This window comes from Metarhizium robertsii (genome assembly GCF_000187425.2).
Source record: "Metarhizium robertsii ARSEF 23 chromosome Unknown MAA_Scf_11, whole genome shotgun sequence".
NCBI classification, from domain to species: Eukaryota; Fungi; Ascomycota; class Sordariomycetes; order Hypocreales; family Clavicipitaceae; genus Metarhizium; species Metarhizium robertsii.
In genome coordinates, this window is record NW_011942151.1 from 484,867 (window position 1) to 512,634 (window position 27,768).

Sequence of the window (27,768 nt, forward strand, 5' to 3'; positions counted from 1 at the left end):
CATAAGTGTACATAAGCGTGCGCATGTGGGGTTCCGTTGTGGGCTGAACGTGGAGCTGCGCGTCTTGGTCATTAAACAAAACAAAAACATTCAGCCGTTGCTGAGGGACGCAAGCTGGAATCGCAACCAGACAATCATCAGCCTTGATGACCAACAGTTTGCAACGCTTTTGAGCGACGAGCATTAAGAGCTGATTGCTCGCCTGTTGAGATTGTAATACTAACACTTTAGCTCTTTACCCATTCCAGCTCCCTTGATCCGTTTCCGTTCTGCGCGTGCGCCCTTTCCCCCGCCTCGAAGGCGACACAGGTGCCCATCATGGCAACAATCAGCTTTGATATCAACGATGCGCTCAAGCATTACATGTCCGACCCTACCACAATACCCACGCCAGAGGCCGACAGCGCCTTATTTGACTGCGAAAATGACCCCGAGTCGCTCACAAACCCTGTCATCAACCCGGTGCTAAATCCGATCGTCGATGCCGTTGCTCATGATCCGGAGGCCATCCTGCGGGCATCAAATATGGACTCACTGCAGTTCCTCCTCAAGTGAGCAAGTGTGCTCCTTGCAGCCTGGATTCCATGCTGATATGAACTCTGACACAGATACACTTCATTTCTGCCGACACATGCCTTGAGTAAAATATTCGACCTAGTTATGAGTGGACTGAGTGCCGAATGCGACTATATGTACAACGACATGGACACACCGGACGAGCAGGATTCCGTGCCTCATCACAAGCAACTTCTTGAGATTTACGGCTTTTTATTACAATGGACCATTGCTGCTGTCGAGACAAAGGCCGCTGAGAAATCATCAACGGCTCCGGCCGCGCGCGGTCGCGGCAAGCCCAAGAAAGGAGCATCCAAGGAGGATACGTGGGACTCGGCGACACAGCTACAGGCATCATTGGAGATCATGTGCAAGGTCCTGAAGCAGAAATTGTCAAAGATCTTCTTAACAACCAGCGAGAGAGACACATTTATTGGGCTCCTTACTAGACCTGTTTACATGATTCTAGAGAGCGAGCAGCGCGCCAAGACTACTTCCATTCGAATGCACTGCTTCAAGGTATTGTGCATGGCTGTCAAGCATCATGGCCATGGATATGGTTAGTTCGAGACCGAAACGTTACTTTTACACAAGTATTCCTAACACACAAGCAGCCGCTCAAATCAACGTTATCCAGAATTTGACATACTTCGAGCACTTGTCAGAACCCATGGCTGAGTTTCTGCACATTCTGGCTGAGACATACGACTACCCTCAACTGGCGGATGAGGTTCTACGCGAGATTTCCAACAAAGAATTCAACTCGAATGATACTCGGGGTCCCAAGTCAGTTTCTGCCTTCATTGCTAAGCTGTCCGAGTTGGCCCCTAGGCTCGTGATTAAGCAAATGACCATGTTGGCCAAACAGCTAGACAGCGAGTCTTACACGTTGCGATGCGCACTGATCGAGGTGTGCGGGAACATGATTGGCTATCTTAGTAGACAAGACGAACGCAGCGAGAACTACAAGTCGCAGCTCAATGCCTTTTTCGACGTCTTGGAAGAGCGATTCTTGGATATCAACCCATATTGTCGCTGCAGAGCTCTCCAAGTCTACATCAAGGTTTGTGAACTGGATCAGAAGTTCCCCAAGAGGCGACAAAAGGCCGCAGAACTCGCATGCCGCAGTCTCGAAGACAAGAGCAGCAATGTGCGCAGAAATGCCATCAAGCTTCTCGGAGTTCTCATAAAGACACACCCCTTCACAGTCATGCACGGTGCCCAGCTCTCTCGCAAGGAGTGGCAGGAACGCCACGACAAGGTGGAGGAAGAGCTAAATGCACTCAAGCCCCCTCCTGGCATGCCTGGATTTGGAGAAGAGAATGCCAATACTACTGTCGACAATGAGCTCTTGGACGAAGCTACTCAGGTTGATTCGCCTCAGAAGCCCAAGGCAATGACTGAGGAGGAAAAGGTTGCCGCCATTAAGAAGGCGCAGGAAGAAGCTGCCACCAGCGAGGCTATCGAAAAGTTGACTCTCACTCGACGATATTACAATGAAGCCCTTCGTTTCATTGATGTTTTGCACGACGCAACCGGCATCGTGTGTCAACTTCTAGGCGCCAGAAACAAAAGCGAGGTCATTGAAGCTATTGACTATTTTGAGATTGGCGACGCCTACAATATTGAGCAGAATAAGGTGGGCATTCGACGTATGCTCAGGCTTATCTGGACCAAAGGCAATAGTGACGAGGGCAAGGGTGTGCAGACTCATTTGATTGAGTGCTACCGGAGGCTCTTTTTCGAGGCCCCTGACTCTTTCAGCCCCAATGATGCAGCCAATTATGTTGCCCGCAACATGATCAGCTTGACATTTGGTGCTACGCCGGCAGAGCTCACATCGCTGGAGCAACTGCTTTCTACAATGATGAAAGGTGGTATTATCCCCGAAATCGTGGTGACCAAGCTGTGGCAGGTCTATGGTGTGCAGAGACGCGAAATCTCAAGGACACAACGCCGTGGTGCCATAATTGTCCTCGGAATGTTGGCTACCGCTAGTCCGGAGATTGTTGTTGATGAGATTGAGACCATGCTTCGTACCGGATTGGGTGCACACGGACGCGCAGATTTACAGTTGGCCAAGTACACTTGCATTGCTCTCAGGAGGATCAACCCTACGGGGCGCAACGCGAAGGAGTCGACGGCCAAGTTTAATAGGTTACCCAACGATCACGCCGTCCTCGGGCGGCTAGCAGCCATTGCCGAGGTTCAATCGGAGAGCAAGGAGTGGTACGGTGTTGCAGAGCAGGCCATCAATGCCATATATGCCATCTCCAAGCACCCCGATGTGCTCTGCTCTGAAATTATTCGACGCAAGACAAAGCATGTTTTTGCACAGTCACGTCCGGGATCCAGGCCTACTTCAAAAGACGAGACCAAGGGCGTGCCTGACATCACCATGAACCAGACAATGCATCAAACAGTGCAGGTGGACAAGCCCAAAAGCCGTGATAACGCTGTCAACCTGTCGCAGCTTTTGTTCATTGTCGGACACGTCGCCATCAAGCAGATTGTGCACCTGGAACTCTGCGAACTCGATTTCAAGCGTAGGAAGCAGGAGAAGGAGAAGCAGACGCCGGCCAAGACGGACAAGGACAAGGAGGATGCAGACGAGCTGGATCTCATTGGAGGCACCACCGAAGATGATTTTACCGAAGCAATGGCCCACATCAGAGAGCGAGAGTTGTTGTACGGCCCAGAATCACTCTTGGCCATCTTTGGCCCTCTAGTGTCGGAGATTTGTGCCAACAACACGTCATATGCCGACAAGGGTCTTCAGGCGGCAGCAACCTTGTGCCTTGCAAAGCTCATGTGTGTTTCATCGGAGTATTGCGAGACCAACCTACCACTGCTTATCACCATCATGGAACGGTCACCAGATGCCACAGTCCGTTCCAACGCGGTGATTGCACTGGGAGACATGGCAGTGTGCTTTAATCATCTCATTGACGAGAACACAGATTTCTTGTACAGGCGTCTCGCCGATAACGACGCGTCCGTCAAGAGGACATGCCTAATGACGCTGACATTCCTCATCCTGGCAGGTCAAGTCAAGGTAAAGGGCCAGCTTGGTGAAATGGCCAAGTGTCTCGAGGACGAGGACCGGCGCATCGCCGACCTAGCGAGAATGTTCTTCACAGAACTCAGCACCAAGGACAATGCAGTGTACAACCACTTTGTCGACATGTTCAGCTTGCTGAGTGCAGGCGGCAGAATGGAAGAAGAGAGTTTCAAGCGGATTATCCGTTTCCTGCTTGGGTTTGTGGAAAAGGTTCGTACAGTTGAACTGCCTCTTCTTTCTGGTGGGGTTCGAAAGTGTTGAACTTATTGCTAACAAGCATTCGTGTAGGACAAGCACGCGAAACAGCTGGCTGAGAAGCTGGCAGCTAGATTACCTAGATGCGAAACGGAGAGACAGTGGAACGATGTGGCCTTTGCGTTGGGACTGTTGCCGCATAAAAATGAGGAAATCACAAAGACTGTGTCTGAGGGGTTTAAGGTTGTTCAGGCCGCTGCTTGAAGAGATTTGAAGTAACTGATGCGTAATACGAATTAATGTAAAACATGGGAGGGACTGGCATGTGGAGTTTAGGTGTACAGAAGGAGTTGGCTTCAATTTATGTTTAATGACCAAACAACTTGACCACGCATTTATACGCGCGTGGTAAATCATGGCTAGGCTGTCTGTGGCGATGAGGCGTGTCTCTTGCTGTTGGAGATGAACTCGCTTGATAGCATGAATGAGCTGTGGTGTTGGGATCCAAACATAGGCAAAACGCAAAAATAAAATAATAATACCCCACTCTCGGAATTTAGCCGAGAGGTAGACAGGTAGGTGGTGTCTTGAGGTACTTGGCAAGATCGGGGCATAATGTACGGAGAATATGCGGTGTTGGAGTGTGGTGGCTATGCAGTACGTCATGAGATTGAACGGATGTTGTCAAATGAACAAATCTCGGAACACAGGGTAAAAGCACGGGCGCTGTATTATATAAAATTCCTGGCACAAGGCATCTTTGTTCATCAAGAGTTATTTGCCATAGACTCGACTGCATTAATTTTCTTTCTTTCCAATATTTTCCATGACGCCATGATGGGACAATGTCTAGGGTAGAGATAAGGAGACGAGAGTGAAGGACCAGAGAGGGCTGGCTGATGCAAGCGCGGCCACTCGTCAGTCTTGGCTGGTGATGGGCTCGATGCTGATTGGTCAGGCCCCACTGGTGTGCCTCGAGTGACTCCTCCTTCAGACTGACTCCCTTACAGCAACTGTGGCTGACAGACTTGGGGTACAAAAGGGCGGGGAGTTCCCAGGCTCGATCCAGGCCCAGTCCGGCCAGACAGACAGACCATCAACGCCAACAGACACTTGTACTTGGACCGATTATTTGATAACCGGAACTGGACCCCAGGAACGGGAAACCATGTCGGTTATTACTAGTACAGGTAGCTAGGTGAAACACGTACTTGACTGCATCTCAACGCCGCACTGGACCGCGACCGCACCGCAACTATCAAGCAGATTGACAAACAGCCATATACAACCATACCAGACCCTTTCCTCTGCTAGCGCCAGCACGACCCGTCAACTGTCCTTATTCTATATCTTATTTCCCCTTTAAAAGCTGAGAGGTTATTCCTTTCCACCGTCGTCACCTGACACACCACGTGCGTACCTCCCCAGGACCTATCAAGTACCGAAGTACCTGGGCATATTTGCACAGCTAGGCAAACACTTTGCCAACTGGCAGTCGCGCGTGTTTCTCCTCTCTGGAGTCTCCACCCTCAGAAAAGCTTGGACCAAGGGTCATCCATTCTGGCCAATCAGCCAATCACCGCGCCCTTGGATCGCGGTGGTCCTGTTCTTTCAAGTCTGCCGCTTCCGGGCAGGTGCGTCACGTTGTGCCTCGACCGTCATTCGCTCTGGCACTTGGACTTTGGGAGTCGATCGTTTATCCGACTCCAACAGCTTCATCACCATCCATTCGCCTTTGTTTGCGCCTCCGCCTACACAAGACACAACCACATCCCGACATCCCGACGAATTGCGCCCCGGCTCTCTCTCTTTGTTTCATTTGCAGTCCGTCATCTCATCTGGGCCGACATAGTAGAGCTGTCCCCGTTTGATTCCAAGCTCGACCACCCGAGTTCACGGCTTGCTCAGACACAAAGGCGCGCTCTGCATTACGAGCGGCGCATCGAGCGATATCTGCGTCGCGATCGCAACTGCAACTAGAAACTAGAACCGACAGGCCATGGGCTTGATCGACGCCCACGACACGAGAAGGATTGACTCTGGGGGAGATCGTTAGGTTCGTGGCGCCGACATCTACCGCACAAGGACACAAGACACGACACAACAAGCTGACTCGTCATTGTCGGCAGTGTGGATGGTGACGTCCTCGTCTGACATTCCGTTTCCGACTTGTTGCTACTACTATACCCCGGTATATACCTTCAACTGTATTTTTTCCATCTTATTTTCTTTTCACCACAACTGTTGTAATATCTTAATCCACCGCCTCTCCACACACCCAGTCGTATCATGTACGACAAACTCGTCTCGCTAGGCTCGCGCCTACACTACCCCATAACCATTACAAAACTTCTCAAGTCGCCTGGAGACTCTATTAAGAAACAAGAAATCATTATCGAGTACAAGTTTACCTGGCGGCGGAAGGTAAGCGACGATGAATGGGCCGACGAAACTACCTACACCGAATACGACAGCCCTGCCGAGGGCAAGTTGAAGGAATGGCGCATCAAAGAGGGCATGGTCATCAACGCCGACACGCCTTGTATGTTGGTCGAGGAGGCTTGTGGCCACGAGGTTCAGATCCAAGGACTGTGTAGTTTATGTGGCGCCGACATGACCGAGTTCAACTGGGCCACGGAAGAAAGGGATACTGATCGCGCCATGATCAACATGACCCATGACCAGACCGGTTTGATGGTTAGTGAGAGTGTTGCAACGAAGGCAGAGCATGATACGCAAAAGCGACTGCTTCGCCAGCGCAAGCTGAGCCTTGTTGTCGATTTGGACCAGACCATTATCCACGCCTGCATAGAGCCGACAATCGGCGAGTGGCAAAAAGATGAGTCAAATCCTAACCACGAGGCTGTCAAGGATGTCAAGAGCTTCCAGCTGAATGATGATGGACCAAGGGGGCTGGCTAGTGGCTGCACCTACTACATCAAGCTGAGACCTGGCTTGCAAGAGTTCCTCGAGGAGATTGCAACCATGTATGAGTTGCACGTTTATACCATGGGCACGCGTGCATATGCACTCAACATTGCGCGCATTGTCGACCCCGACAGAAAACTGTTTGGCAATCGCGTCATTAGCCGAGATGAAAACGGCAGCATAACTTCAAAGAGCTTGCAGCGGCTGTTCCCAGTCAGCACCAACATGGTGGTCATCATTGACGATCGTGCCGATGTATGGCCGCGAAACCGACCAAACCTTATCAAGGTCGTGCCGTATGACTTCTTCAAGGGCATCGGTGACATCAACTCCAGTTTCCTGCCCAAGCGGACAGACATTTTGCCAGCCCCCCCGCAATCCAACGGCTCGGCATTAGCGCCGAATAACAACACCAATGGCTCGAATGGCGCGTCGACTGATGTAAAGACATCGCCCCTTGAAGAAATTGCGCGAATGGGCGGAGCCGTGGATGAAGTTAGTCTGAAGATCCAAGCAGAGGAGCAGGAAAAGTCGTTGGAGAAGCAGTTGACAGACCGGCCCATGCTGCACATGCAAGAGCAGCTGGATAAAGAAGACGAGCTGTCCGCTCAAGATGCCGAGACTAGAGACTCGTCGGCCAACCATCCGAGGCAGCATTTACTTAACGATGACGACGAAGAGCTCATTGCGTTACAGGATCATCTCACTGACCTTCACTCATCATTCTACGAAACCTATGACCGAAGACGAGAAGAAAGACGACAATCAGAGCCCACACATCCTCCGGGGCACAGCAAACCGCGACGTAGATCATCCGTGGATGATGGAGTCGATTTATCCATGGTGCCAGATGTTGGTGATATCCTCGATGAGCTCAAGTCAAACGTTTTGTCTGGCCTCGTCATTGTTCTTTCTGGACTGGTGCCTCTTGGCGTAAACATTGAAGACTCCGAGATTGGGATGCAGGCGCAGAGCTTTGGTGCCCAAGTCCTGGATAGCGTATCTCGACGAGTCACCCACTTGGTTGTATCGCTGGCGCGGCCCAGAACGAAAAAGGTGCAACAAGCGGCCAAAATCCCAAGCATTAGGATTGTAAACCACAATTGGCTCGTCGATTGCCTTAGCCAATGGCGCCGGTTGGACGAGAGACCGTACTATCTCAATGTTGCGGCAGACCGCGAGCGATCTGATGATACCACGGAGGCTACGTCTGAAGCCGAAAACGTCGAGGCGGAAGCGAGGGACCTCAAAGACTTTGATTGGGCCACTGCGGACAAGGATTTGGAGGAGTTTCTCGGTACTGATAATGACGATGAAGAAGATGAGGAGGGGGAGGACAACGATGAGGAGGAAGAAGAAGGAGACAGAGACATGGACATGGGCGATACCGTTGAGAGTGGTGCTGAAGCCGATAAGGACGGGGACACAGACAGTAGCAGGACCAACAGTCCCATAAAGAAGGGCAAGAAACGGAAACTACCTGTTGAAGAAGACGAGTCGGACGGTGACGGACGTGGCATAGTTGGGGAAAGCCTTTTGGCCAAGAAGCAGCGTCTGGCTCGTAACCGCGGAGCATCCGGGCTGAGATCGGTACGAACGACCAATGGGGATGATGGCGAGGACGAGGGCAGCAGTTTGCCGACGCCTGGACCGACTAACGACGAAGCAACGGTGGTCAGCAACAAGGCAGCCGCCACGGAGCCAGCGCATGACGACGAGGGGGATGTGGATGACGATGAGCTGGAGAGAGAACTATTGGCAGAGCTGGAAGCCGCAGATGAGTAGAGCCGTGGACATGCGCGGTAGAGATGTACACGTTGGTCGATGTCTTTTTTTTTTTTTTTTTTAACCCAGCTTTTGTACTGTCCCGTTGGGCTGGGGAGTTTTGGGCCCTGCATATATGACCGAGCGGCAGCATGGACCGGACCGGACCGGATCAAGGATACATTGGCTGGTTTGTTAGCGCGTGTGTTTTGGGTGTATGGATGTACGGAGTTGGGTTCAGCAAATGAGGCGGGTTTCCACTCTGGATGTATCTGGTCAATGTGGTTCGAGTGTCTATTTTCCGAGGTGCTGTAGATGGCAATGCGACATGTGTGTGTGTGTGTGTGTGTGCAGTGAAATGAGCTCGCGTGTCAAGGGTTCTTGAATATCTGAGAAAGGATTCAAAGAAATATATGTACATTGGCAGCGATTGTATGTACTCCCACCAGCAAGAGTAGGTCAACTATGTACATGAAACCCGTGGTAAGGCGGTGGAGGGTTTTGTTTCCCACCGCCAAGTCGTGTCTGGTCGTATCTTGACCCGTTTGACGTCGTACGCAGACCCGTGTGCCCTCACCACGTACCACCTTTCTCCCCCCTGTCCATCAATGCCTTTTACCAAATCATGACTTGGCTGGCTTGGGTGCCGCCGCCGCCTGTGCATCAACGGCACCATACGTCCCCCCCCTTTGCTTATACTACCCTCCACCCCCTCAACGAAAAGAAGCCCTCGCCATATCCGCCCCGAAGCCGCATCAGCTCTTGTCCTCTTCCTATATTCCGCCCCCTGCTTCTTACTCACACCGCCAGGGCGCAACCATGACCCAAAAGATCCAACGGCCCGGCCCGGCCTCTACTTACAGCTGCCAACAGGCTTGGCCGTCTTCTTCGAAATGTTGCTCACATCCGGCCCCGGATTCGGGAACATGACGTCGGAGCCCTCCACCGTGCCACACCCGTTGTTCACATTGGCCACAAAGATGCTCGGCCGCGACGCCCACGCGGCCTCGGACGAGGCGGACGAGGAGTTCCCCGGGCCGCCCCCCTGGACCGTGACGTGCGCGCAGTTCATGTACATCTCGCGGTTGCCAATCTGGTTGAACCACGACCAGGCGAAGAGGGCGTCGCCGGCGGGCGTGTCGGCGGGCAGGGTGAAGTCCCATTTCGCGGTGAGCGGGCAGCCGCCGACAAAGGAGTGGAGGACTTTGAAGGAGGCGCCGGCGTCGTAGGACAGCGAGACCTGGCACGAGCCGCCGTTGTGGGTGGCGCTGCCCTCGAGCGAGATGCTGTAGGCCTCGCCGGCGGTCCAGTTGGCCACGGACCGGCCCTGGTTGGTGTTGAGCAGCTTGTGGTAGCCCTTGCACGGGTACGCGGCGCCCGAGTCCGGGAGGGGGCTGTTCATGTCGTAGTCGACGCTGGTGGTGTAGGGGTTGTACTTGGACCGGAAGGGCGGCGGCGACGACATTTGCATGTGGGCGGTGGCGAGGCCCGCGAGGGCGAAGACGACGAGGCCGAGCTGCATCTTGAGACTTGGGCTCTTGAGACTTGGGTGCCTTTTTTGTTTTCTGTACGTGGAGATTTGTGAGCGCTTGCCCTTGGGAGGTGGGAGAAACTGGTGAAGAGCTTGGTGGTGTTTGGGATCTGGGCTCGAGAGAAGGGGGGAGGAAATAGTTGGTTATATATTGGTTTTTTTTTTTTGGCTTGGACATGGCGCGAGGCGGACTTTGTTTGCAACGTAACTGGCGAGGTGCTACGTCGAGGATACCAAACCGGTGTAACAATGAGCAAACATGGCTGGCTCGCCCTCCTTGATGTGGTGATGGCGTTGGGTCCGTCTTGGCTGTCGTCGTGCGCCTTTGGCGGCCCGGGGGAGGGAAGCACCCCCGTCGCAGATGATGCGTGGGATCTTTTAAGGTTTCAACCATTGCGGCCGCCGGCCTGGTGCCTCCCCGCTGGGTCAAACATGACAATCAAGGCACAGCCAAGCCGTCAATGTACGCATAGCAAGGTTGATTGGCACGACGGGGGCGAGCGGGAAAGGGGAACGGCCCCGAGACGCTGGGGGACCATGTAAGTGGATGGATAGGGCCATGTTTCCGAGGCCGCTCCTCGAGCTGTCTGGTGGAAAGTGATGGACTTGGTGATGCTGTGACTTGCCGTAGTAGTGATGGGTGGGGGCTGCAAGAAATGAGATGGGAAAAGGGAGAGTTGCTTGCCAACGCGCTCGCATATGTCATGGTAGCTTGTCATGGCCACCGGGGACGACGACGATGCGCCCACCGGTGCGGCGGGCAGGGCGTCATGTTACACTTGTTGGGAGTTGTTACGGAATCGGTCGATCCTATGGAGAGAGCTTGCGCCGGACTATTCTCGGTGATGTCGACGGTGAGGCTTGAGCATACAAGACAAAACGTGGGAGATGCATGTTGCAGGCAGGTGTGAATCTGGGGAACGGGTGTCAAGCCCACATGGCGGTCCAGCTGCCCGATTTGGCGGGTCGAAAATGACAGCTTCCCGACGCCCCTGGCTGGATTGGGGAAGTGGCTTGACCATCTTGATGACACGGAGCGTCTTGTGGCAGACGTGTCTATGCAGCCAGCATCTACGGACCGCGGACAAGGTTGAGGGACGGAGAGGGGACGTCGACGAGACGGACGATCGGCGGGGGGTGCGTCATGCGCCGTGCCACGACCGGGCCGGAGGTCTGGGCCGCGGACGACGAGAAATAAACTTGATGGATTGATTAATTTATTGAATAGAGGAATTGTTTTGTTTTGGGAAATGATGCCCTCGGCTGACCCCCAATCAATGCAACCCTCAAGAGCCCCAAAATCCCAAACGGGATCATCCAACGTGGCCTTCCTACCTTCTCAATCGGGAAAGGATGAGTCGTCTGGCCCGTTATGCCCTGACAACTGTTGACCTGATCCGGGCCATGGCGGGAGTTGATAGGGCCGCAGGAGCTTGGCTGAGGCAACGTTGATTCGCATCCCGTTTGGGAGCTTGATGGCCATGGCCTTGCCTCCCGTCGTTGGCGGCGTGTATTGGCTCATCTTGGCTGCCACGAGACCGGCTTGTGCAGGGTTTCTGATCAAAGGACCTGCGTTGGGGACCAATTCGCGTTACAGGACGGCCTACTATTCTCCTGTGCTGCTTGGTGTTTTTTGCTTGCATCATCAGCTCGTGCTCATCACGCACACACGCGTCTTTCGGAATCGCCTTGGCTGGTTCGAGTCTATCAACACCCGAAAACGCCTTCCCGATCGAGCTGTCGCGCGACGCTTTCGGGAGGCATCGGACGTGGTTGTATGCGCTTTTCGGGAACCAGAGTGTTTTCGTGACCCTATTTCCGAGACTTGGGCTACTCGCCTCTGGCATTGTCTCATGCAATAGCAACATGGAGCAAAACAAGTGCTGCATCGGCAGCCCATTCCAGTACGGTCGGGTGGACAAGTAATGGGCCTTTGAACCATTTGATGTCATGCTATTGGTTAAGCGGCTTTATTCCAACCCGATGCCTTGGCAGAGGGCCATGAATAAAAAAAGAAGCTCGACTTGGATAAACAAGACACAACGAGCGTCGCTCCGATGCCGTCGGACCGGGACCAGCCCCGAATGATTTGGTCCCTTGCAGTCGAGATGCAGGCACCCGCTTCTTGGCTTTGACGGAAAAAACACTACCTGACCAGCACGGGGGTTCCCGGCTCCTCCATGAAGAAGATGGCAAGTTGGGCTCATTGTTTCCAATCAAACATGGCGTGATGAGACTGGCCATCGCCTACGCACACTCTGTGCAGAATCCGTGCTCAGTGTGATGCCACTGTCCAGACGAGTAGTGTAGAAATTCGATGAGTGAGGCGCTTCTGGCGTATTGTCTCTACCCCTTTCTTTCATTCTTCCTCTGTTTTTCTTTGGCGACGTCTCCGGGCAGCTATGCTAGGGAAGCCAGTGATTTCCCCTGCCTGCCATGTGTTTTCTTCTTCTTTCTTCCCTTTCTTTTTTCAAAGCAGTTAGCACATCTCCTGTTGGAGTGACTGCTGTGCATATTTCCGTGCCTGCCAGAGAACAAGACAAACGACTTGGAAAAAATCAAGGTACGCTAGATGGGATAACCTTGGCCGGCATCTCAGACACAGCCATCACTGTACGGTGACGACTTTCCTAAGCAGCAGGTGCAAAGATGCCATGGCTTCAGTTATTTGCTACACGGATCGAGGTTAGCCTTTGCACTTACATGGCTGGCAGACCGCAATGGTCGAGCACAACACCGGCATCGCACACGAGAAAGCCTCGAGGGCGGATTTCACGCCATGGATGGAATAAAGGCCCTTATCGCGAAACCCGCAGTGCCTAGCGTTTCCGCGTCGCCGTTCCCACGAGCCAATGCCGCGGACGCGGTTGACGGAGTTGTTGATGATGCAACTGCAACTGAGATCTGGTCAGGCGGCGCAATAGCGGCTTAGCGATTGGACGGAACAGAAGATGGAGCACACCTTGTTCCTGTTTCCTCCCTGCCATTGTCGACGCATGTGGCCTCGTGGCATGCGGGTTGCGTGCGGGGGAGGGAGAAGTTGAAGCATGTGAAGGGGCGGAGGAATGAAGCGACAAGGCACGATTGGGTTCATGTGAGAGATGGGTTTGACTCAAGAGTTAAAACGCCGTCTTGTCTGTCAACCCGGTGCGTGACGAGACTCACAAAAGGTACATGTGTAGGTTTACAAGCCGCCACGCCGACTGCTCCCGTTGGCAACCGCAAACAATCAACAGTGATGGGATGATGACTGGAATAGAGTCAGGCCTGGGCAGCATGCGGAAATAGCCTTGACGGCACCTCGCGCCAGTTTATTCCCACTAGAAGCGTTCCATGCTGCGCTACCCCGGATTTCGGGGTCGACCACGGGCCCGGCGTCTCAAGCGGACGCTTCCATCCCCATGTCTCTCCGTTGCTCCGTATGCACAGCAATGCATGTATCAAATCCATCACGACCCCATGGCTTCGGTTTCGAAACGCCTGCGTGCCGTTAAATACCCCCCGACGGTCCCTCGGGTCACGGCGGCGATGCCCTCTCTGTATGTCGTCGTCCACGTCCACCAGACGCCCGTCTTGATCGCCTCGCCATGTCGTCCACCGCGCAGCAGCAACAACAACAACCTTCGCCCGCCGCCGTGCGGAAGCGCAAGACCTTCTCCCCGCTCATCCACGAAACCATCCAAGAGCCCGTGCTGCTCCGGGAGCTCCTGGTAGACGACATCTACCTCCTCGGCGGGCAGTTCGCCATCCTCTGCCAGTTTGCGCACCCGGGCCTGGCCAAGGGCAGCTATCTACACTCGAGCTTCGCCTCGCGCATCCCGCAGCGGCTGCAGAACACAGCGCGCTTCCTCAACGCCGCCGTGTACGGGACGCCCGACGACAAGAGGGCCATCTTCTCCGTCATCCACTCGTACCACCGGCACGTCAAGGGCGACGGCTACGACGCCAACGACCCGGAGCTGCACAAGTGGACGGCGGCCACGCTCTTCGTCGCCCTCGTCACCGTGCAGGACGCCCTCCTCGGCGGCTTCACGCACGACCAGATGGAGACGCTGTACCGCGAGGCCGCCGTCTACGGCACCTCGCTGCGCATGCCGCCCGACATGTGGCCGCCCACGCTCGACGACTTCTGGGCCTACTGGCACCGCAACATCGAGACGCTCGAGGTCACCGACATGGCGCGCAAGCTGTGCCGCGACCTGCTGTATCCCGTCGACCTGCCGCTGCGCATGCGCGCCCTGCTGCCGCTCGCGCGCGTCGTCACGGTCAACTTGCTGCCGGGGAGGCTGGCCAGGGAGTATGACCTGGTGCCCTCCACGCTGAGCTGGCTGCAGTTCCAGGCTGTCGCGCGCACAATGAGGCTGGCGTGGCCGCTGCTGCCGCAGAATGTGACGGGCGCTATGCACGCCGAGTACATGGAGGATTTGAAAAGGGCCGTGGATCGGGTCGAGAGGACGGGGCATTGGGCGTACGAGTCGAGGTTGTGAGACGGATGAGCGTAGCGATGCGTTGGTGGGATTATGATCAAGCACGTGGCCTTGTTTGCTGTGAGGTTTTGCCAATATAAATTCTTTTTGTATGCTTTCGAAATTCAGTGTATGATTCGACGTGGCTACTAAGCCTGACTACTATGGCCGCATGGAACCGATATTGACTGCAATCTGTTTGACCTCGCCACACATGTTCACTATTTAACCTGCCACACCTCTTGTCTGCCATCACGCCGTTTCATTGCCACACGAGTGTCGTCTGGTTGAACCTCTCCATGAAAGCCTGGCGAGTTACATGGTGTTGGCCTTCTCTTCGCCGCCTCTCTTTGTGACGCGGGTGCCATCAGGCCCGTCGTCGTCACCTCCGTCACGTCGTGTGACCCGAGTACCGTCAGGCTCCGCCCCGGCCTCTCCATCTCGAGTAACACGAGTGCCGTCCGGAGAATCCGCATTCACTCGTACGCCATCATCGTCAGGCATGGCGTACGGGGCGGCACTTGCGAGGCCAAGAAGAGCTGTGGCCACGGATAAAATTCCAATCACCTTCATAATGACCTGTTCTGTCCAACGGCGTGCGGAGTATTTGAAGATGGAATTGGATAAAAATTTGATTATGCACGTATTGCGTGTGTTGGGGTAGCCCACGGGCTATCCGGCTATATTATATGTAACCTCCCCCTCTTCACTGCGCCGTCGTATTTGTTCGTATCTTTCGTAATTCTTATTCTGAAAAACGAGATGACCTGCTAAAGTCTACTGCAACGGACTATACTGTGATTGGCGGATTGGATGGTTGGTGTCTCAGCCCTGCCGGTGGGAGGCGTTTTGAGTAGGTGTCTCCATGTGGCTATACCTTGACGGTTTGTACGAGGGACCAAAAGCCCCGTACGACGTCACATTTTACATATAAGCTTTTTCTAGTATATACAAGGCAAGGTCGGAGCTTATACCTACGCCAATTGCGGGCCCGGCTCGGCGTATCGAGTCATAATGTCTTGTTGTCTAAGTAGCTTTTATATAAATACTACCGGACTCAACTTGCTCATTTTGTGCAGTGACTCGTAGTCATGGTAACAGGTAGAGTGCACTTGACATCAAATTGCCCAGCTAGCCAATCGAGGATACAGCACGATGCCGGGATTGCGCCGCACACAAAGGACCAAACCTGGTACGCAGCCGTTGCCATCAATGATGTTCACACATGGAGGATTCTTGGCTGTTAGTGCAGCTGGCATATGCCACGGTATCAGCTAACATGGTGTCAAGCGCGTCCATTATAGCCTCATGTCGCTTTATATATGTCAAGTACTACAATCCGTTATGCCAACCCTAACGGAATCAGTATCTGCACTGCTATTCCAATTTCACCGAGTCAATGATAGAGACAGCTGTTGTATTGTGGCACCATTCACGCTATAATGAAGCTTGTTTTGTGTAAAGCACTTGACCCTTTTGGCACTAATATGTAACTTTGCCGGCACTGTATTGGCATTGTACTAAAATCTGGCACCGTACCATTACTTGTACGGTGCAGATGACGTCAATACTAATTTTTGGCACGGTAACAGGGCTCTAGCTAGCCCTACTACTATGTCCACAATGTCGTCCTTTGCACGCCGGATAACAAGTCGGAATTTTTCCATGCGTCTTAAGCGAAGCGAAGTTGTATATAAATCTTTTTGGACTCCCTTGGTCAAGTATCTTGCAGCTCCTACATTCACTTAGCCATTCATTATATTCCAAAAAGAGACAAGGCCCTCCATCTCTGCCATGCTGCTCAAGGCAACCATTGCAGCCGCAATTGCGACACTGGTGGCTCAAACGGCGACTGCCCTGCCGCTAGAAGGAGAATTCCCTCCCAGAATCTTCGGGGGAAAAGAGTCCCCCCCTGGTTCCTTTCCTTTTCTCGTTGCAATATTGAAACGTGGCGACTATTTCTGCGCTGGCTCGCTCCTAAATAATGATACCGTTCTCACAGCCGGTCATTGTTTCGGAGATGGGCACAAACAAATTCAAGTTCGTGCCGGATCAAATGTACGTTTTGCTTCTTTACACTTGTATTGCTCAGTGGCAAGTACGACTTGTGCTAGGTAGCTCTTGTCCCTGACAACACACTCTACAGGATCGCACAACAGGAGGCCAGGTCTCCAACGTGACTGGTGTCATGACGCACCCTCAGTTTGATCCATCCACATGTGAGAATGATGTGGCTATAGTCAAAATATCACCAGCAGTCGGTCCAGATGTAGTGGGTGAATTCGCTAGAGTAGCCAAGAACGGCAGCTACCCCAAGCCGGGCAAAAAAAGGGCAGCTGGCTGGTATGTTGTAGTCGACTCTTCCCCCCGTCTCCATCTCTAGTAAACCAATTCTTACTTTTTGTTTTAGGGGACAGATGAAAGCCGGGCCGAATTTCTCCCCACCATTGCCGAAAAAGATGAGAGAAGTCCAACTCACTGCCATTTCGTTCTCCAAGTGCCTAGAAGCATATCGACATATAGGCTTTCCATTAAAGCAAAGTATGGTATGCGCAAGAGATCGACGCAAAACTTCGTGCGTTGGAGATAGTGGCGGGCCATTGCTTGATGCCAGTACTGGAGAGCTTGAAGGTGTAACTTCCTTCGGCGCGGATTGTGGAAGCCACGAGTTTCCTGGCGTCTATATCGCCGTGGGTCAACTATTTGACTTTATTTCGCGTCATACTGGTTAGTTGAATTTGTCAGGTGGTGCTGAACCAACCTATCCAAATGATGCTCTACCAACCAGACCAGATAATACTCAGCCAACTAACCCTAACCCTAATACTTAACCAACCAACTCAGATGACGGTGGAAACATCCCATCGTGGTGTGCTCATCTCCACCCTGGGTGGTGTGTTCATCTGGGGAACTTAGGTGGTTGGTGGTGAAGCCGCCCCAGACGCCTTCAACCCAAGCGAAGATAGAATCATCCCAGCTGTTCAAGTCAGCAACGATGCTGTATTCCAGATTTTCTAATGGGAGCTGTATTTTAGCACCGCCGGACGACGCTGGAAGCCAGGAAGTTTGTTTGGGCCGTTTAGGTTAGAATATATACAAAGTTGCACTAGCTTTAGTGATGTGCGAAATATTTGTCCATAATAGACGATGGAAGAGAACATAACTCTGTAATTTCGGAAATAGGCACAGTAGCACATTTTGACCTGAACAACTTCAAGTGGCGGTGAAAAAATCAGTGCAAATCCGTTGAATTATCTGTACGGCTGCCAGAGCCAGTGATTCTAGCATGCGGGTCTGCATTCTAGCATGCGGGTCTGCATTCTTGCATCCCGACTTTGCAGGCTTTCCCAATCAGCAGCCCAGAGTCATGAGCCTTGAGTCCTGAGCCGTTGTAGCAGCCTTATCTGGACACGGGACTACGTTAGTAAGTGGCTGAGACTTTAAGGCGACCAGTTACCTCATGGCAAACCAGGGAGAGAGATGGCTGCAGAGACAACTAGCTTTCTCAGCTGCTCTTTCGTATACGTGCTGGCAATATATTCGCGCTCTCCTGCTGTTCAGGGGCTTCGAAATCACGTTATTGTATGAGGGATACGTAGTGCTGCAAGACCGGACTACCTGCCCAGGTATCTAGATACTGCTTCATAAAGTACTTGAGTATGTTTACTTTAGAAAAAATGCAACATGGAGCATAAGTGAAGGTATATAGAAAAAGAAGCACCAGACACGATCATGCGTTAGCCTTTTTACAATTGAGGTCGGCATGTTAGGAAACTAGTTGATGCGAGAAAGGCTACAAGTACTATTAATAGCGGTTGTTATAATAGCTTCCGTATATAATTTATATAACCTTGATATGCTATCAGGCTAATTCTAGCGCCTGGCGGCTATTTAAACAGAGTACGGCGTTTAAGCGCATGTTGGCTACAGCAAAGATAGATGATTGGATTATACTTGGCGCCATGTGGACCCTCGTCGTCTTGAGCAACGCCGTGGCCTTCTCGTCCTTGACCTGGTTATTTCTCACAATTCATGGCTTTCTTACTGCGTCTGTCATGAATCCACCCTGGTTCAGAAACTTGCGCAGACCCGTATTGAGAACTACTGCCAGACTCTTTAAACTGCATCAAAGAGTGTTTCTATCGTCCAAGAGCACACCCGTGTCGACCACTGCATCGCCAGACAGCCCAGTCTTGTTGCCCGCCTCAACGCCCATTGAGGAAGAAGAGCTTCCCGGATATGTCGCTGAAGATTACTACCCGACGCGTATCGGACAAGTCTTCGAGTCGCAATACCGTGTCCTTTGCAAACTTGGTCGAGGGACTGGGTCCACTGTTTGGTTAGCCAAAGACCTCTGGTGCGTTTTTTTGCAGCAATGAGGACGACGAATGCGTGGTGCTAACACGGACATAGTCATGAACAATATCGTGTGCTGAAAGTGTGCACATTAGCCAAGAATAGCATTGTCTTGCAGCAAGCCCAGAATGAGATTGCCGTGCTGGATTACCTCAAGTCATCACCTGTGCAACAACATCCGGGCAAAGCCTTCATCAGAACAATCTTGACCTCGTTTGAAGTCTCCGGACCCAAGGGCTCTCATCAATTCCTGGTATACCAGCCATTGGGAATGACATTCACCGAGCTGCGAAATCTCCTTCCGGAAAGGAGGATCGAAACCCGTATGCTACAGCACGCGTTGCAGATTCTTCTCGTGGCCTTGGATTACCTGCACAAAAACAATGTGGTTCATACTGGTAAAGACCCTCTACCAAATTACAAGGCCACCGCTGTGTTTTACTCATGGAGTATATATAGATATCTCCCCGAATAATATTCTTTGTGGTGTAAAGAACCTGTCACCATTCGAGGAGCTCGAGGAAGCTGAGCGAGCACAGCCAGTCGCGCGCAAGGTGCTCCGTGATCGGGTGATATACCTGTCGCGGCAGACACCCATGACCCAGGGCGAGCCTGTTCTCTCCGACCTTGGATCCGCGAGGTTCGGGCAAGAAGAGTACCAAGGGGACATCATGCCCCTGGTCTACAGAGCCCCCGAAGTGATTTTGGACATGAAGTGGTCCTCCAAGGTAGATATCTGGTCTATGGGTGTCATGGTGAGCTCTACCCCTATCCCCCGGTAGCCACTTACTTACCGGCTCCAGGTTTGGGATTTGCTTGAAGGAAGACGCCTATTCGTCGCCAACAGAGACGGCCTTGTAGACGACGAGCAACACCTGGCAGAGATGGTATCGCTCATGGGCCCACCACCACGTGAATTCCTGCAACGCAGTAAGAAGTGTGCCGCTTATTTTGACGACTCTGGTAAGCATGAGCAAGGGATCCAAACCTATTAGGTATCCATTCCGTGGCTGAATTATTAGCAGGCAACTGGCTGGGATCCATCCCAATTCCAACCACGTCTCTCGAAGAGCGGGTTACTCGCTTGGAAGGCGAAGACAAACAGCTGATGCTGAGTTTTGCCCGTCGTGCCTTGCGCTGGCTACCAGAGGAGCGGCACACGGCTGAGGAACTGGCGTTTGATGATTGGTTGATGCAGCCATACTCGGAATCCAAGGATCCGGAGAAAGGTCTCGATAGTGAGGGATAGCCAAGATGTTTTGTCGAAGAGGTTACGTTGAACCCCAGTCCAATATTAGATGGGGGCAGGGAACGGATTTCACTTCAGAGGGAGCTCCGCAATAGCCGATTAACCAAAGCTTCTGAAAGAAGCACTGTACCTATTGACAAATTTGGCTACACTGGACACTGTTGTAGCAAGGTTGGTTGAGATAACGATCGACTTGACGCCGAATTGAGCTGGAAGCTTTGGTCACTGGCCGACAAATTCGTCGGGCTCGGCAGGGTTAGTTGCAGGAAGAGAAGATCCGGTGGAATGGCAATCAATGAATGCACAAATTTATTGGTAGCTATAGCGGGATGATCTTGTGTATAGAGGCTACATATGTAGTTTTTCAACACTAGCTGTTGCAGCTAGGAAGGTCTGTGTGGACGGTCAATCCAGCCTGCGACTTGTCTACATCACCAGTTACGGGCGTACCACCAGATGAATGGAAACGGCCAAGACAAGCAGTGATTCAGACTGGAGCCAAGCCCGGGTAAGCGTTTCAGTCCATCAATAAAAGGCCTTGGTATGAATGAGAGCAGAAGGCATTGATGAAAGTGCGCCAAGAGTCTTGGTCCGTTTGTGCCGTCTTTGTTGCATCTGCTGGACTCACACACCGAGGCCTACAAAGCCGCTGCATGATGCTATTGTCGCCATAGCTACCTGCAATGTTGGTTACATATTAGCACATGGGCGTGTAGGCTCTGCACTATGAAAAAAAAAAAGGTCGGCAAGGTTGATGTTTTGTGTATACTTTTGTCGACTTGGACTTCCAACAGCCAAAATTTACCATCAAGTAATGGAGAACAACCCAGCTCTTCTCCGTTTCTACAACTTCGGTCGCGACGGGCGATGTGGTGTACAACAAAGGTGTCGCTGTGCCCCGATTGTCTCTGTCCTTACATATGTATGCGTCTTGCAGCATCGCTGTGAACAAAAATTATCTTTGTCAACACTGGCAGCTGATCAAGGCACATGACTGAGAGTTCAAAGACCAAGCCAAACAATCAAGCAGAGCGATTTGTCTTCACGTCTCCCCCTTAAAAGCAGTGCTGAATCATAAGTGTTCGATTCTCACCCTTGTCACCTATTAGTTTTTCATCGTCTTTATTTTCTAGCTATCACTTTTTGACGATCATTTTTACTTGTCACGTTCAATTATCACCCTCAATAACCACTCCCTATTGCCACTTTTTGACAAACTCTGCTTTGCAACATGTTTCGGAGCATCTTGTTGCTTTTGACAGCGACTGCCTACATCCTTCCTGGCGCCGGCGCAATCGAAGAAGTGGATGTAGCAAGCTGCATGTTCGCGACGGACTTCTTCACCCTCAGCTACACGATCCGCTCGGGAGCGACGACTCTGTCTCGATGCTTTGCCGACGCGGGAGAAATGGAAATGAGCCAGCGCGACGTAATATCGTACTCTTCTGGCAACAACAAGGGGTGGTTCGATTACGAGCCCGGGGACGGTTATCTGTACAGACATTCATTTAACAAGAGCAACACAATTTTCATACACGGCGCTGACACAACTTGGGGGCGTGTTGTCAAGATACACATCGATTAGGCCGGAAAGTGTCTAAGGGAGCCGGGTGGCAATTTGACTTTATAATACATTCTTTAGTATCTGGCGGTGCTGATACATGAAAGATTGCGTACAGAAATGCAGTACAGTTCAAAATACATGTTGCCTTGCGCATCTGGTGTGCTTGCACTTGTGTTGTCCACGATTTGCGCTACATGTCCATTACGTGACGGAGACGACAAGTTTGCCCGGGATTGGTTGGAAACCCAAATGCCAATTGTAGTCACTTTATTTTTCTCCTTGCAGCATTTGGTGTTGTAGTGCCGATTCTGTGCCACGTTCGATATGCAATTTCATTTTATTTGGGGACTTATGTGTATAAATTTAATAACTGATTTCAAGGTATTAAAGGTCCTTGTTTTTTAAATAGGTTTTCAGGGACCAGAGGTCTCTATAAATACAAGAAGTCAGTGAGGGCTAGTGCCTAAGGCAGTCCTCGCCGACTCCGGGCTCTCGTGATACCTTCCTTGTTGTTGTGTAACCTTTGTAGTCTGATAACTTTGTACAGGTCTTGGCCGTGTGACACAACCAATGTAAAATCCGGTAACCGGGCAAAGGCGCCCGTTCATCTGGGAAAAGGATCTTGCTAAAGGGACCAAGGTAGCTAAAGCAGAGTTCACTGGGATTAGGGGCGTCTCTTCATGACAACCTGCTGCATTTATGGCTACTTTCGACAGTGGAAGATGTTTATTTCCAAGCAGCCGCAGACTCTGGGCGATCAGACCAAGACCAAGTGCAGGTACATACTGCAACCAAGAGGGTCCGTAGATTCCGTACGGGCCGACCGGTGATAACGCCAAGCTGAATGCTGACTGCATCGAGTCCGACTCCCTGATAGAGGGTTGGTAGCTCAAATAGCACGACCGACCCATTTGGGGTCCAAATTTGAGTCAGGATTCTTTTGTCGGCAATATACAAATCAGGAAGGTGCATAAGCTAGATGCAACGAATATTGACAGCAAAATGACGAGGCGGCAGCCTAAGGAGACAGGCATTAATGTTGACGACAGCATTTGCCCTACTCATTTTAGGCAGAAGAGAAGACGAGATTGCGTTGACGATTCTAAAAAGCACAAGTTGGTCGAAAGTCCTCGAGGCTCACCAAGCACTCTGTTTTCACTCCAGCTCTAGTCAATCAGAGAGACCTGGACGAAGTCGCTCACTTCCATCATGGAAGGCCTTTTGAGCCATGGATCACCAAACCAGTTCCGCATCATCGCTGCCCCGTCGCAACCCAGGTAAGTGAGCAGCGTGCCCATACCTGCAACTCCTTGCGCAGCGCTGGCTGACGGAATCTAGATCCCCCGTTTGGTTACAGCGGGCTCAACTCATCTCAAGAGCCGGATACATACAGCTTGCCATGTGTGTCCTCTCCCTGCTTTGGATAGCGGCGCACCATGTTCAAGCTCCCCGCTCTGCGAATCGCAAGGCCTTCAAACCACCTGGCTTACTGTACTTCGAAATTGCTGGCCATGTGCTACTTTCCGCGACTGTAGCCCTCTGGATCAGTGTAGCTATTCAGCAGGGGGAGCATTGGCCAGATGTATTGGCCCTGCTCTACATCTTGCTGCTAGGTATTCTCAGGGCAGCTCTAGGCAAGGAAGCACGCAAGATGCTGCTGAATCAAGCCAACATCATACTTGTCATGGAGATGTCGCTGCTTCTCATTGCTGAAATATCCCCTCTAACCGTCATTGGCAACCGCTACAGGCCAGACAGATTTGTTTCGGCAGGGATGCTTGGTTTGGCGTCAGTCATGGCCGTCGCCGCAACGTCTCCGCGAGAATGGGCGCCTCCGCCAGAGTGCCCTGCGATTGTTCAAGGCTCCGATGTCAAGCCGGCCCAGGAAGACACATGCAGCTTGCTCGACTACTACTGCACATTTGGGAGAGTAAACAGTCTCATTCGGAAAGGATGGAAAGGCGACATCACAACGGCTGCTTTCCAGGATCTGCCGTGGAACTACACACCCGAGGTTTTGTACCCTCAAATAAGCAAGCTGCGCAAAAAGTACAAAAGCACAGCCATGACCATCTTCATGTTTATACCGGGAGAGATTATCCTTTCGACCCTTCTGGCGGGCGTCTATTTTATAACTGAGCTCTCAACACCCTTTAGCTTGTATCAACTCCTGGAATACTTGACGAACCCCGAAGACGCCGTGTTCCACCCTTATTTATGGCTGTTTGTAATGTTTACAGGAGCTCTTCTCGAGTCTGTGGTGCAGCAAGCCTTTGTGTTTCTTTCCACGCGCGCCGCTATCAAGGTCAAGATGGCGCTGACTACGGAAATGTACCAGAGGGCCATGGCATCCCGGGAGCTCGAAGACGACTTCCTGGATGATGAGGCAGAGGCGTCTCAAGAATCCGAAGATCCTCACGAGCCAGAGCACCAGGCGCAACGCAAGTCCTCCTCTGGGCAGCTGGCAAATATCATGTCCACCGATATCAACGCGGTGCAAGACGGACGATCCGTCCTCTTTATCATTGGTGGTGTCCCATGCGGTGTTACAGTCGCGCTTATTGGCATGTACAACATCGTGGGATGGCCGAGCCTCATCGGCGTCGGCGTCATGCTTCTGATGAGCCCTCTGCCGGCCTGGATCGTCAGTCACGTAGGTGGCCAGCAAATGGCGGCAAAGTCTGCACAGGATAGCCGAATATCCCTGTCCACTGAGTATCTCGGCGCGATTCGCGTCATCAAGTACTTTGGCTGGGAAGACGCAATTGCCAAGTATCTCCAGGAGAGCAGGGCACGGGAGCAAAAGCACATCTGGAACATGGCGCTCTTGTATACCGCCATGGGCGAAGCAGCATACCTGATTCCCATCCTGTCCATCATTGTCATATACTCCTTGTATGTTGGGGTCAGGCAGCTTCCACTCACCGCGTCCGTGGCGTTCACGACGATCCGTCTCTTGGATATTATACGGGACAACTTTAGCATGATGGCGGCCATGGCCGTGTTTGTTCCCAAGATATCCATTTCTCTTGGGAGGCTGGATAAGTTTTATGATGCGGCCACGCCGCCAGAGTCGTACCCCCAAGGACCTCTGAAGCTGGAAAACGCCACGTTTCGGCGCAACAGACGTGCAGGCTTTCTCCTCCAGGATATCAGCATTGACTTTGTGCAGGGTGGGCTGAATGTCGTCTCGGGACCAAGTGGGAGTGGAAAGACGACGTTGCTGCTCTCTATCCTGGGAGAGACCATCAAGGAGGGCGGAAGCGTTACTCGCCCCCTCGATGTGGCCTTTGCCTCGCAGACGCCCTGGCTGCAAGCGCTGTCTATACGTGATAATGTCGTCTTTAACAGTGCATTTAATGCTGAGCGATATGATACTGTCATTGATGCTTGCTGTTTGCGACTAGATCTGGACGAGCTTCCTGAAGGGGATATGACGGACATTGGAGAGAATGGCTCAGCATTATCTGGTAACGTGCACTGCAAACAACAAGCTGCCATGATGCGAGAGCTTACGGTAGAGCTAACAACTGGCCTGTCTAGGTGGTCAACGTGCAAGAGTCGCATTAGCTCGAGCCTTGTACTCCAGCTCGTCTCTGCTTCTACTAGATGATGTGTTCTCGGCAATCGACACAAAAACAGCATCTGGCTTATGGAACAGGGTCTTCTGCACCGACCTTCTGAAAGGAAGGACGGTGGTTTTGGTCACACAGCAGCCATGGATTCCAGAGCAAGCCGACTTGGCCATCGTACTAGAGAGCGGTAAAATAGCAGCAATGGAGCAGAACATTGGCGTCGTGAGACAACCGAGGACTATTGCGCAAAGGGAAGGACATGTCGAAGACCATGGCAACGGGCTCAGTGGCAGCACGACGCCGATTGCTAAACCTCTCACAGAGCGATCGAGCTCCAAAGCGGCACAAGAGTCAGAAGTAGATGAAGAGGTGAGGCTCACTGGGCTTTCTGGTCGGCTGATTTGTAAGTGGCTCTGGATCAGATTCAGAATTGTCTCCTGCGCAGCAGACACAAACGACTGACGCGTCCAGTCCTCAAATACATGCTCTATTTCGGCGGTCCCATAGCAGTCACTCTTAGCCACTCTTATTACGCTCACTCTTGTCCTCCAAATCGGTGCCGAAATTGGCACCACCCTTTGGATGTCGCATTGGGTCGACGCCGCGGCTCAAACGGGATCCATCAACATCGCGTACTATCTCGGCATGTACGTCGCCATCAACTTTTGCAGCGTCATCGTGGCAGGGATAGCCTACATGGCCTTCATGTACGGAGGCTGGGTGGCCGCGAGGCGCCTACACGGTGAGCTGGTGAAGGGTGTTCTGAGCGTGTCGCTGTCCTGGTTCAAGGACAACCCGGTCGGACGCGTCATCAACAGACTATCCGGCGACATGGACACGCTGGACCAGTCGCTGCCGCCAGAGCTCATGCATTTCCTCATGACGCTCACGTCGCTCATCATGCAGACGGGTGCCGTTAGCACCGTCCTCCCCGTCTTCATGCTCCCTGCGCTTGTTGCTACCGTGCTGGGGGGGGCGCTGGGGGAGTTGTACAATCGCACGAATCTGATTGTGAAGCAGCTGGTGGCTTCTACGCAGTCGCCCATTTTTACGCAGTTTTCAGAGAGTTTGAGCGGGCTCGTCGTCGTACGAGCTCGGAGCGAGATGCCGCGTGTGTTTGCTGACGGGCTGAACACATTGCTGTACACGTCTGCGAAGGCGGCGGGTGCGCAGAGGGAGTGTGACCAGTGGATGAAGTTTAGAATCAATACTCTGGCAGCAGTGGTTCAAGTGTCTGCCGGGATGCTGGCACTCTCTAAACAGGGCGCGATTTCGGCTGGTTTGGTCGGCTTTTCCCTGACGGCGGCGTCAACAATGAGCGCCCTCATCTTGCGGTTGGTGTTTAGCATCAACTTTCTCAACACGGAAATGCAGAGCGTACGATTATCACCCCGCTATTGCTTCATGTAGTGGGAGCATACTGACAACGGACTAGTTTCACCGCGTCTCGGAATACGCCAAGCTTCCTCCTGAGGAATCCGGGAAAGAGGCTGAGCAAAAGGGAAACACTGACGTTGTGTATGCTGATGCACTGGAGCGTACAATCCCTGCCGACTGGCCGAGGAGCGGTCGCGTTGAGTTTCGCAACGTAACAGTACGATACACACTCGATGGCCCTGATATTTTAAAGGATATCAATCTTGTGTTCAATGCAGGTGAGCGGGTGGCCATTGTTGGCCGCACTGGCAGCGGCAAAAGCACAGTAAGTACATATCTTGTTCACGAGAAAACAAATCACGCTGTTGAGACTCATAAATTCTTGCCACGTAGCTTGTTTTATCCCTACTCCGGTTCACATACATTGTCTCTGGGCAGATACTCTACGACGGAGTCGACATCACTGCCGTCCCACGGAAAAGACTCCGCCACGCCATCGCCACTATCCCACAAGAAGCGCTCATCTTCCAAGGCACAATTGCGTCGAATCTAGATCCGTCCGGAGAGGTTCCCCAGGAGAAGCTACAACGGGCCATCGACGCCTGCGCAACAATAGCAGCCATGCAGCAGCATTCCAGCGGGACCGATTGCTCTGCCGCGTCGGCCGTGGTAAATGAAGTCGACTCGAGTACGGGCGAAACTGTAACTAGCTCGTCTCCAGATGCACAATTCACAGGCCGCCTTGCGCTGTCGACTCTCGTCAACACGGGTGGTGGCAACTTCTCCCACGGCCAGCGACAAGTCCTCTCTTTATGCCGCGTCCTTGTGCGTCGATCGAGGCTAATGCTCCTTGACGAAGCTACATCCAGCATGGACTTTGTTACGGATGCTGGAATCCAAGAGGTCCTACGAAAGGATCTAGACGAAGAAGACGGCCACAGTAGATGCCTCATCACGATTGCCCACAGACTTCGTACGATTGCTGACTACGATCGAGTGGTGGTGATGGGCTCAGGAAAAGTGCTGGAAGACGGCACCCCCAGGAGTCTATTTCACAAGCATGGAGTATTTTACGATATGGTGTTGCATAGCGGTGAAGAGGACTTGTTTGCTGGAATATCTTGATGGTTCGATGATTGCCCTTGTT

General features: G+C 52.3%; 8 protein-coding genes across 8 annotated transcripts; 6 read left to right on the forward strand and 2 right to left on the reverse strand.

Annotated features, from left to right (window-relative positions):
* Positions 1 to 318: 318 nt before the first annotated feature.
* Positions 319 to 4,075, forward strand: MAA_06689 (condensin component; the record flags this gene model as incomplete). The annotated part of the gene is made up of 4 exons (XM_007824687.2): positions 319 to 551; positions 609 to 1,114; positions 1,170 to 3,826; positions 3,905 to 4,075. The coding sequence occupies 4 exons, from the start codon at positions 319 to 321 to the stop codon at positions 4,073 to 4,075; spliced, it is 3,567 nt and encodes a 1,188-aa protein (XP_007822878.2).
* A 2,025-nt stretch (positions 4,076 to 6,100) lies between these two features.
* On the forward strand, positions 6,101 to 8,524 carry MAA_06690 (NLI interacting factor; the record flags this gene model as incomplete). The annotated part of the gene is made up of 1 exon (XM_007824688.1): positions 6,101 to 8,524. The coding sequence occupies one exon, from the start codon at positions 6,101 to 6,103 to the stop codon at positions 8,522 to 8,524; it is 2,424 nt and encodes an 807-aa protein (XP_007822879.1).
* An 832-nt stretch (positions 8,525 to 9,356) lies between these two features.
* Positions 9,357 to 10,025, reverse strand: MAA_06691 (uncharacterized protein; the record flags this gene model as incomplete). Its single annotated transcript, XM_007824689.1, has 1 exon — positions 9,357 to 10,025. One exon carries the CDS (start codon positions 10,023 to 10,025, stop codon positions 9,357 to 9,359), a length of 669 nt encoding a protein of 222 aa, XP_007822880.1.
* Positions 10,026 to 13,621: 3,596 nt separating this feature from the next.
* Positions 13,622 to 14,521, forward strand: MAA_06692 (uncharacterized protein; the record flags this gene model as incomplete). The annotated part of the gene is made up of 1 exon (XM_007824690.1): positions 13,622 to 14,521. One exon carries the CDS (start codon positions 13,622 to 13,624, stop codon positions 14,519 to 14,521), a length of 900 nt encoding a protein of 299 aa, XP_007822881.1.
* Positions 14,522 to 14,815: 294 nt separating this feature from the next.
* On the reverse strand, positions 14,816 to 15,073 carry MAA_06693 (uncharacterized protein; the record flags this gene model as incomplete). The annotated part of the gene is made up of 1 exon (XM_007824691.1): positions 14,816 to 15,073. One exon carries the CDS (start codon positions 15,071 to 15,073, stop codon positions 14,816 to 14,818), a length of 258 nt encoding a protein of 85 aa, XP_007822882.1.
* Positions 15,074 to 16,294: 1,221 nt separating this feature from the next.
* On the forward strand, positions 16,295 to 16,883 carry MAA_06694 (Peptidase cysteine/serine, trypsin-like protein; the record flags this gene model as incomplete). Its single annotated transcript, XM_007824692.2, has 2 exons — positions 16,295 to 16,558; positions 16,647 to 16,883. The coding sequence occupies 2 exons, from the start codon at positions 16,295 to 16,297 to the stop codon at positions 16,881 to 16,883; spliced, it is 501 nt and encodes a 166-aa protein (XP_007822883.2).
* Positions 16,884 to 18,462: 1,579 nt separating this feature from the next.
* On the forward strand, positions 18,463 to 20,105 carry MAA_06695 (Protein kinase, ATP binding site; the record flags this gene model as incomplete). Its single annotated transcript, XM_007824693.1, has 5 exons — positions 18,463 to 18,857; positions 18,914 to 19,254; positions 19,316 to 19,611; positions 19,660 to 19,819; positions 19,882 to 20,105. 5 exons carry the CDS (start codon positions 18,463 to 18,465, stop codon positions 20,103 to 20,105), a joined length of 1,416 nt encoding a protein of 471 aa, XP_007822884.1.
* Positions 20,106 to 22,878: 2,773 nt separating this feature from the next.
* Positions 22,879 to 27,746, forward strand: MAA_06696 (P-loop containing nucleoside triphosphate hydrolase protein; the record flags this gene model as incomplete). Its single annotated transcript, XM_007824694.1, has 6 exons — positions 22,879 to 22,946; positions 23,008 to 25,139; positions 25,213 to 25,647; positions 25,765 to 26,621; positions 26,680 to 26,946; positions 27,015 to 27,746. The coding sequence occupies 6 exons, from the start codon at positions 22,879 to 22,881 to the stop codon at positions 27,744 to 27,746; spliced, it is 4,491 nt and encodes a 1,496-aa protein (XP_007822885.1).
* Between the last annotated feature and the right edge of the window lie 22 nt (positions 27,747 to 27,768).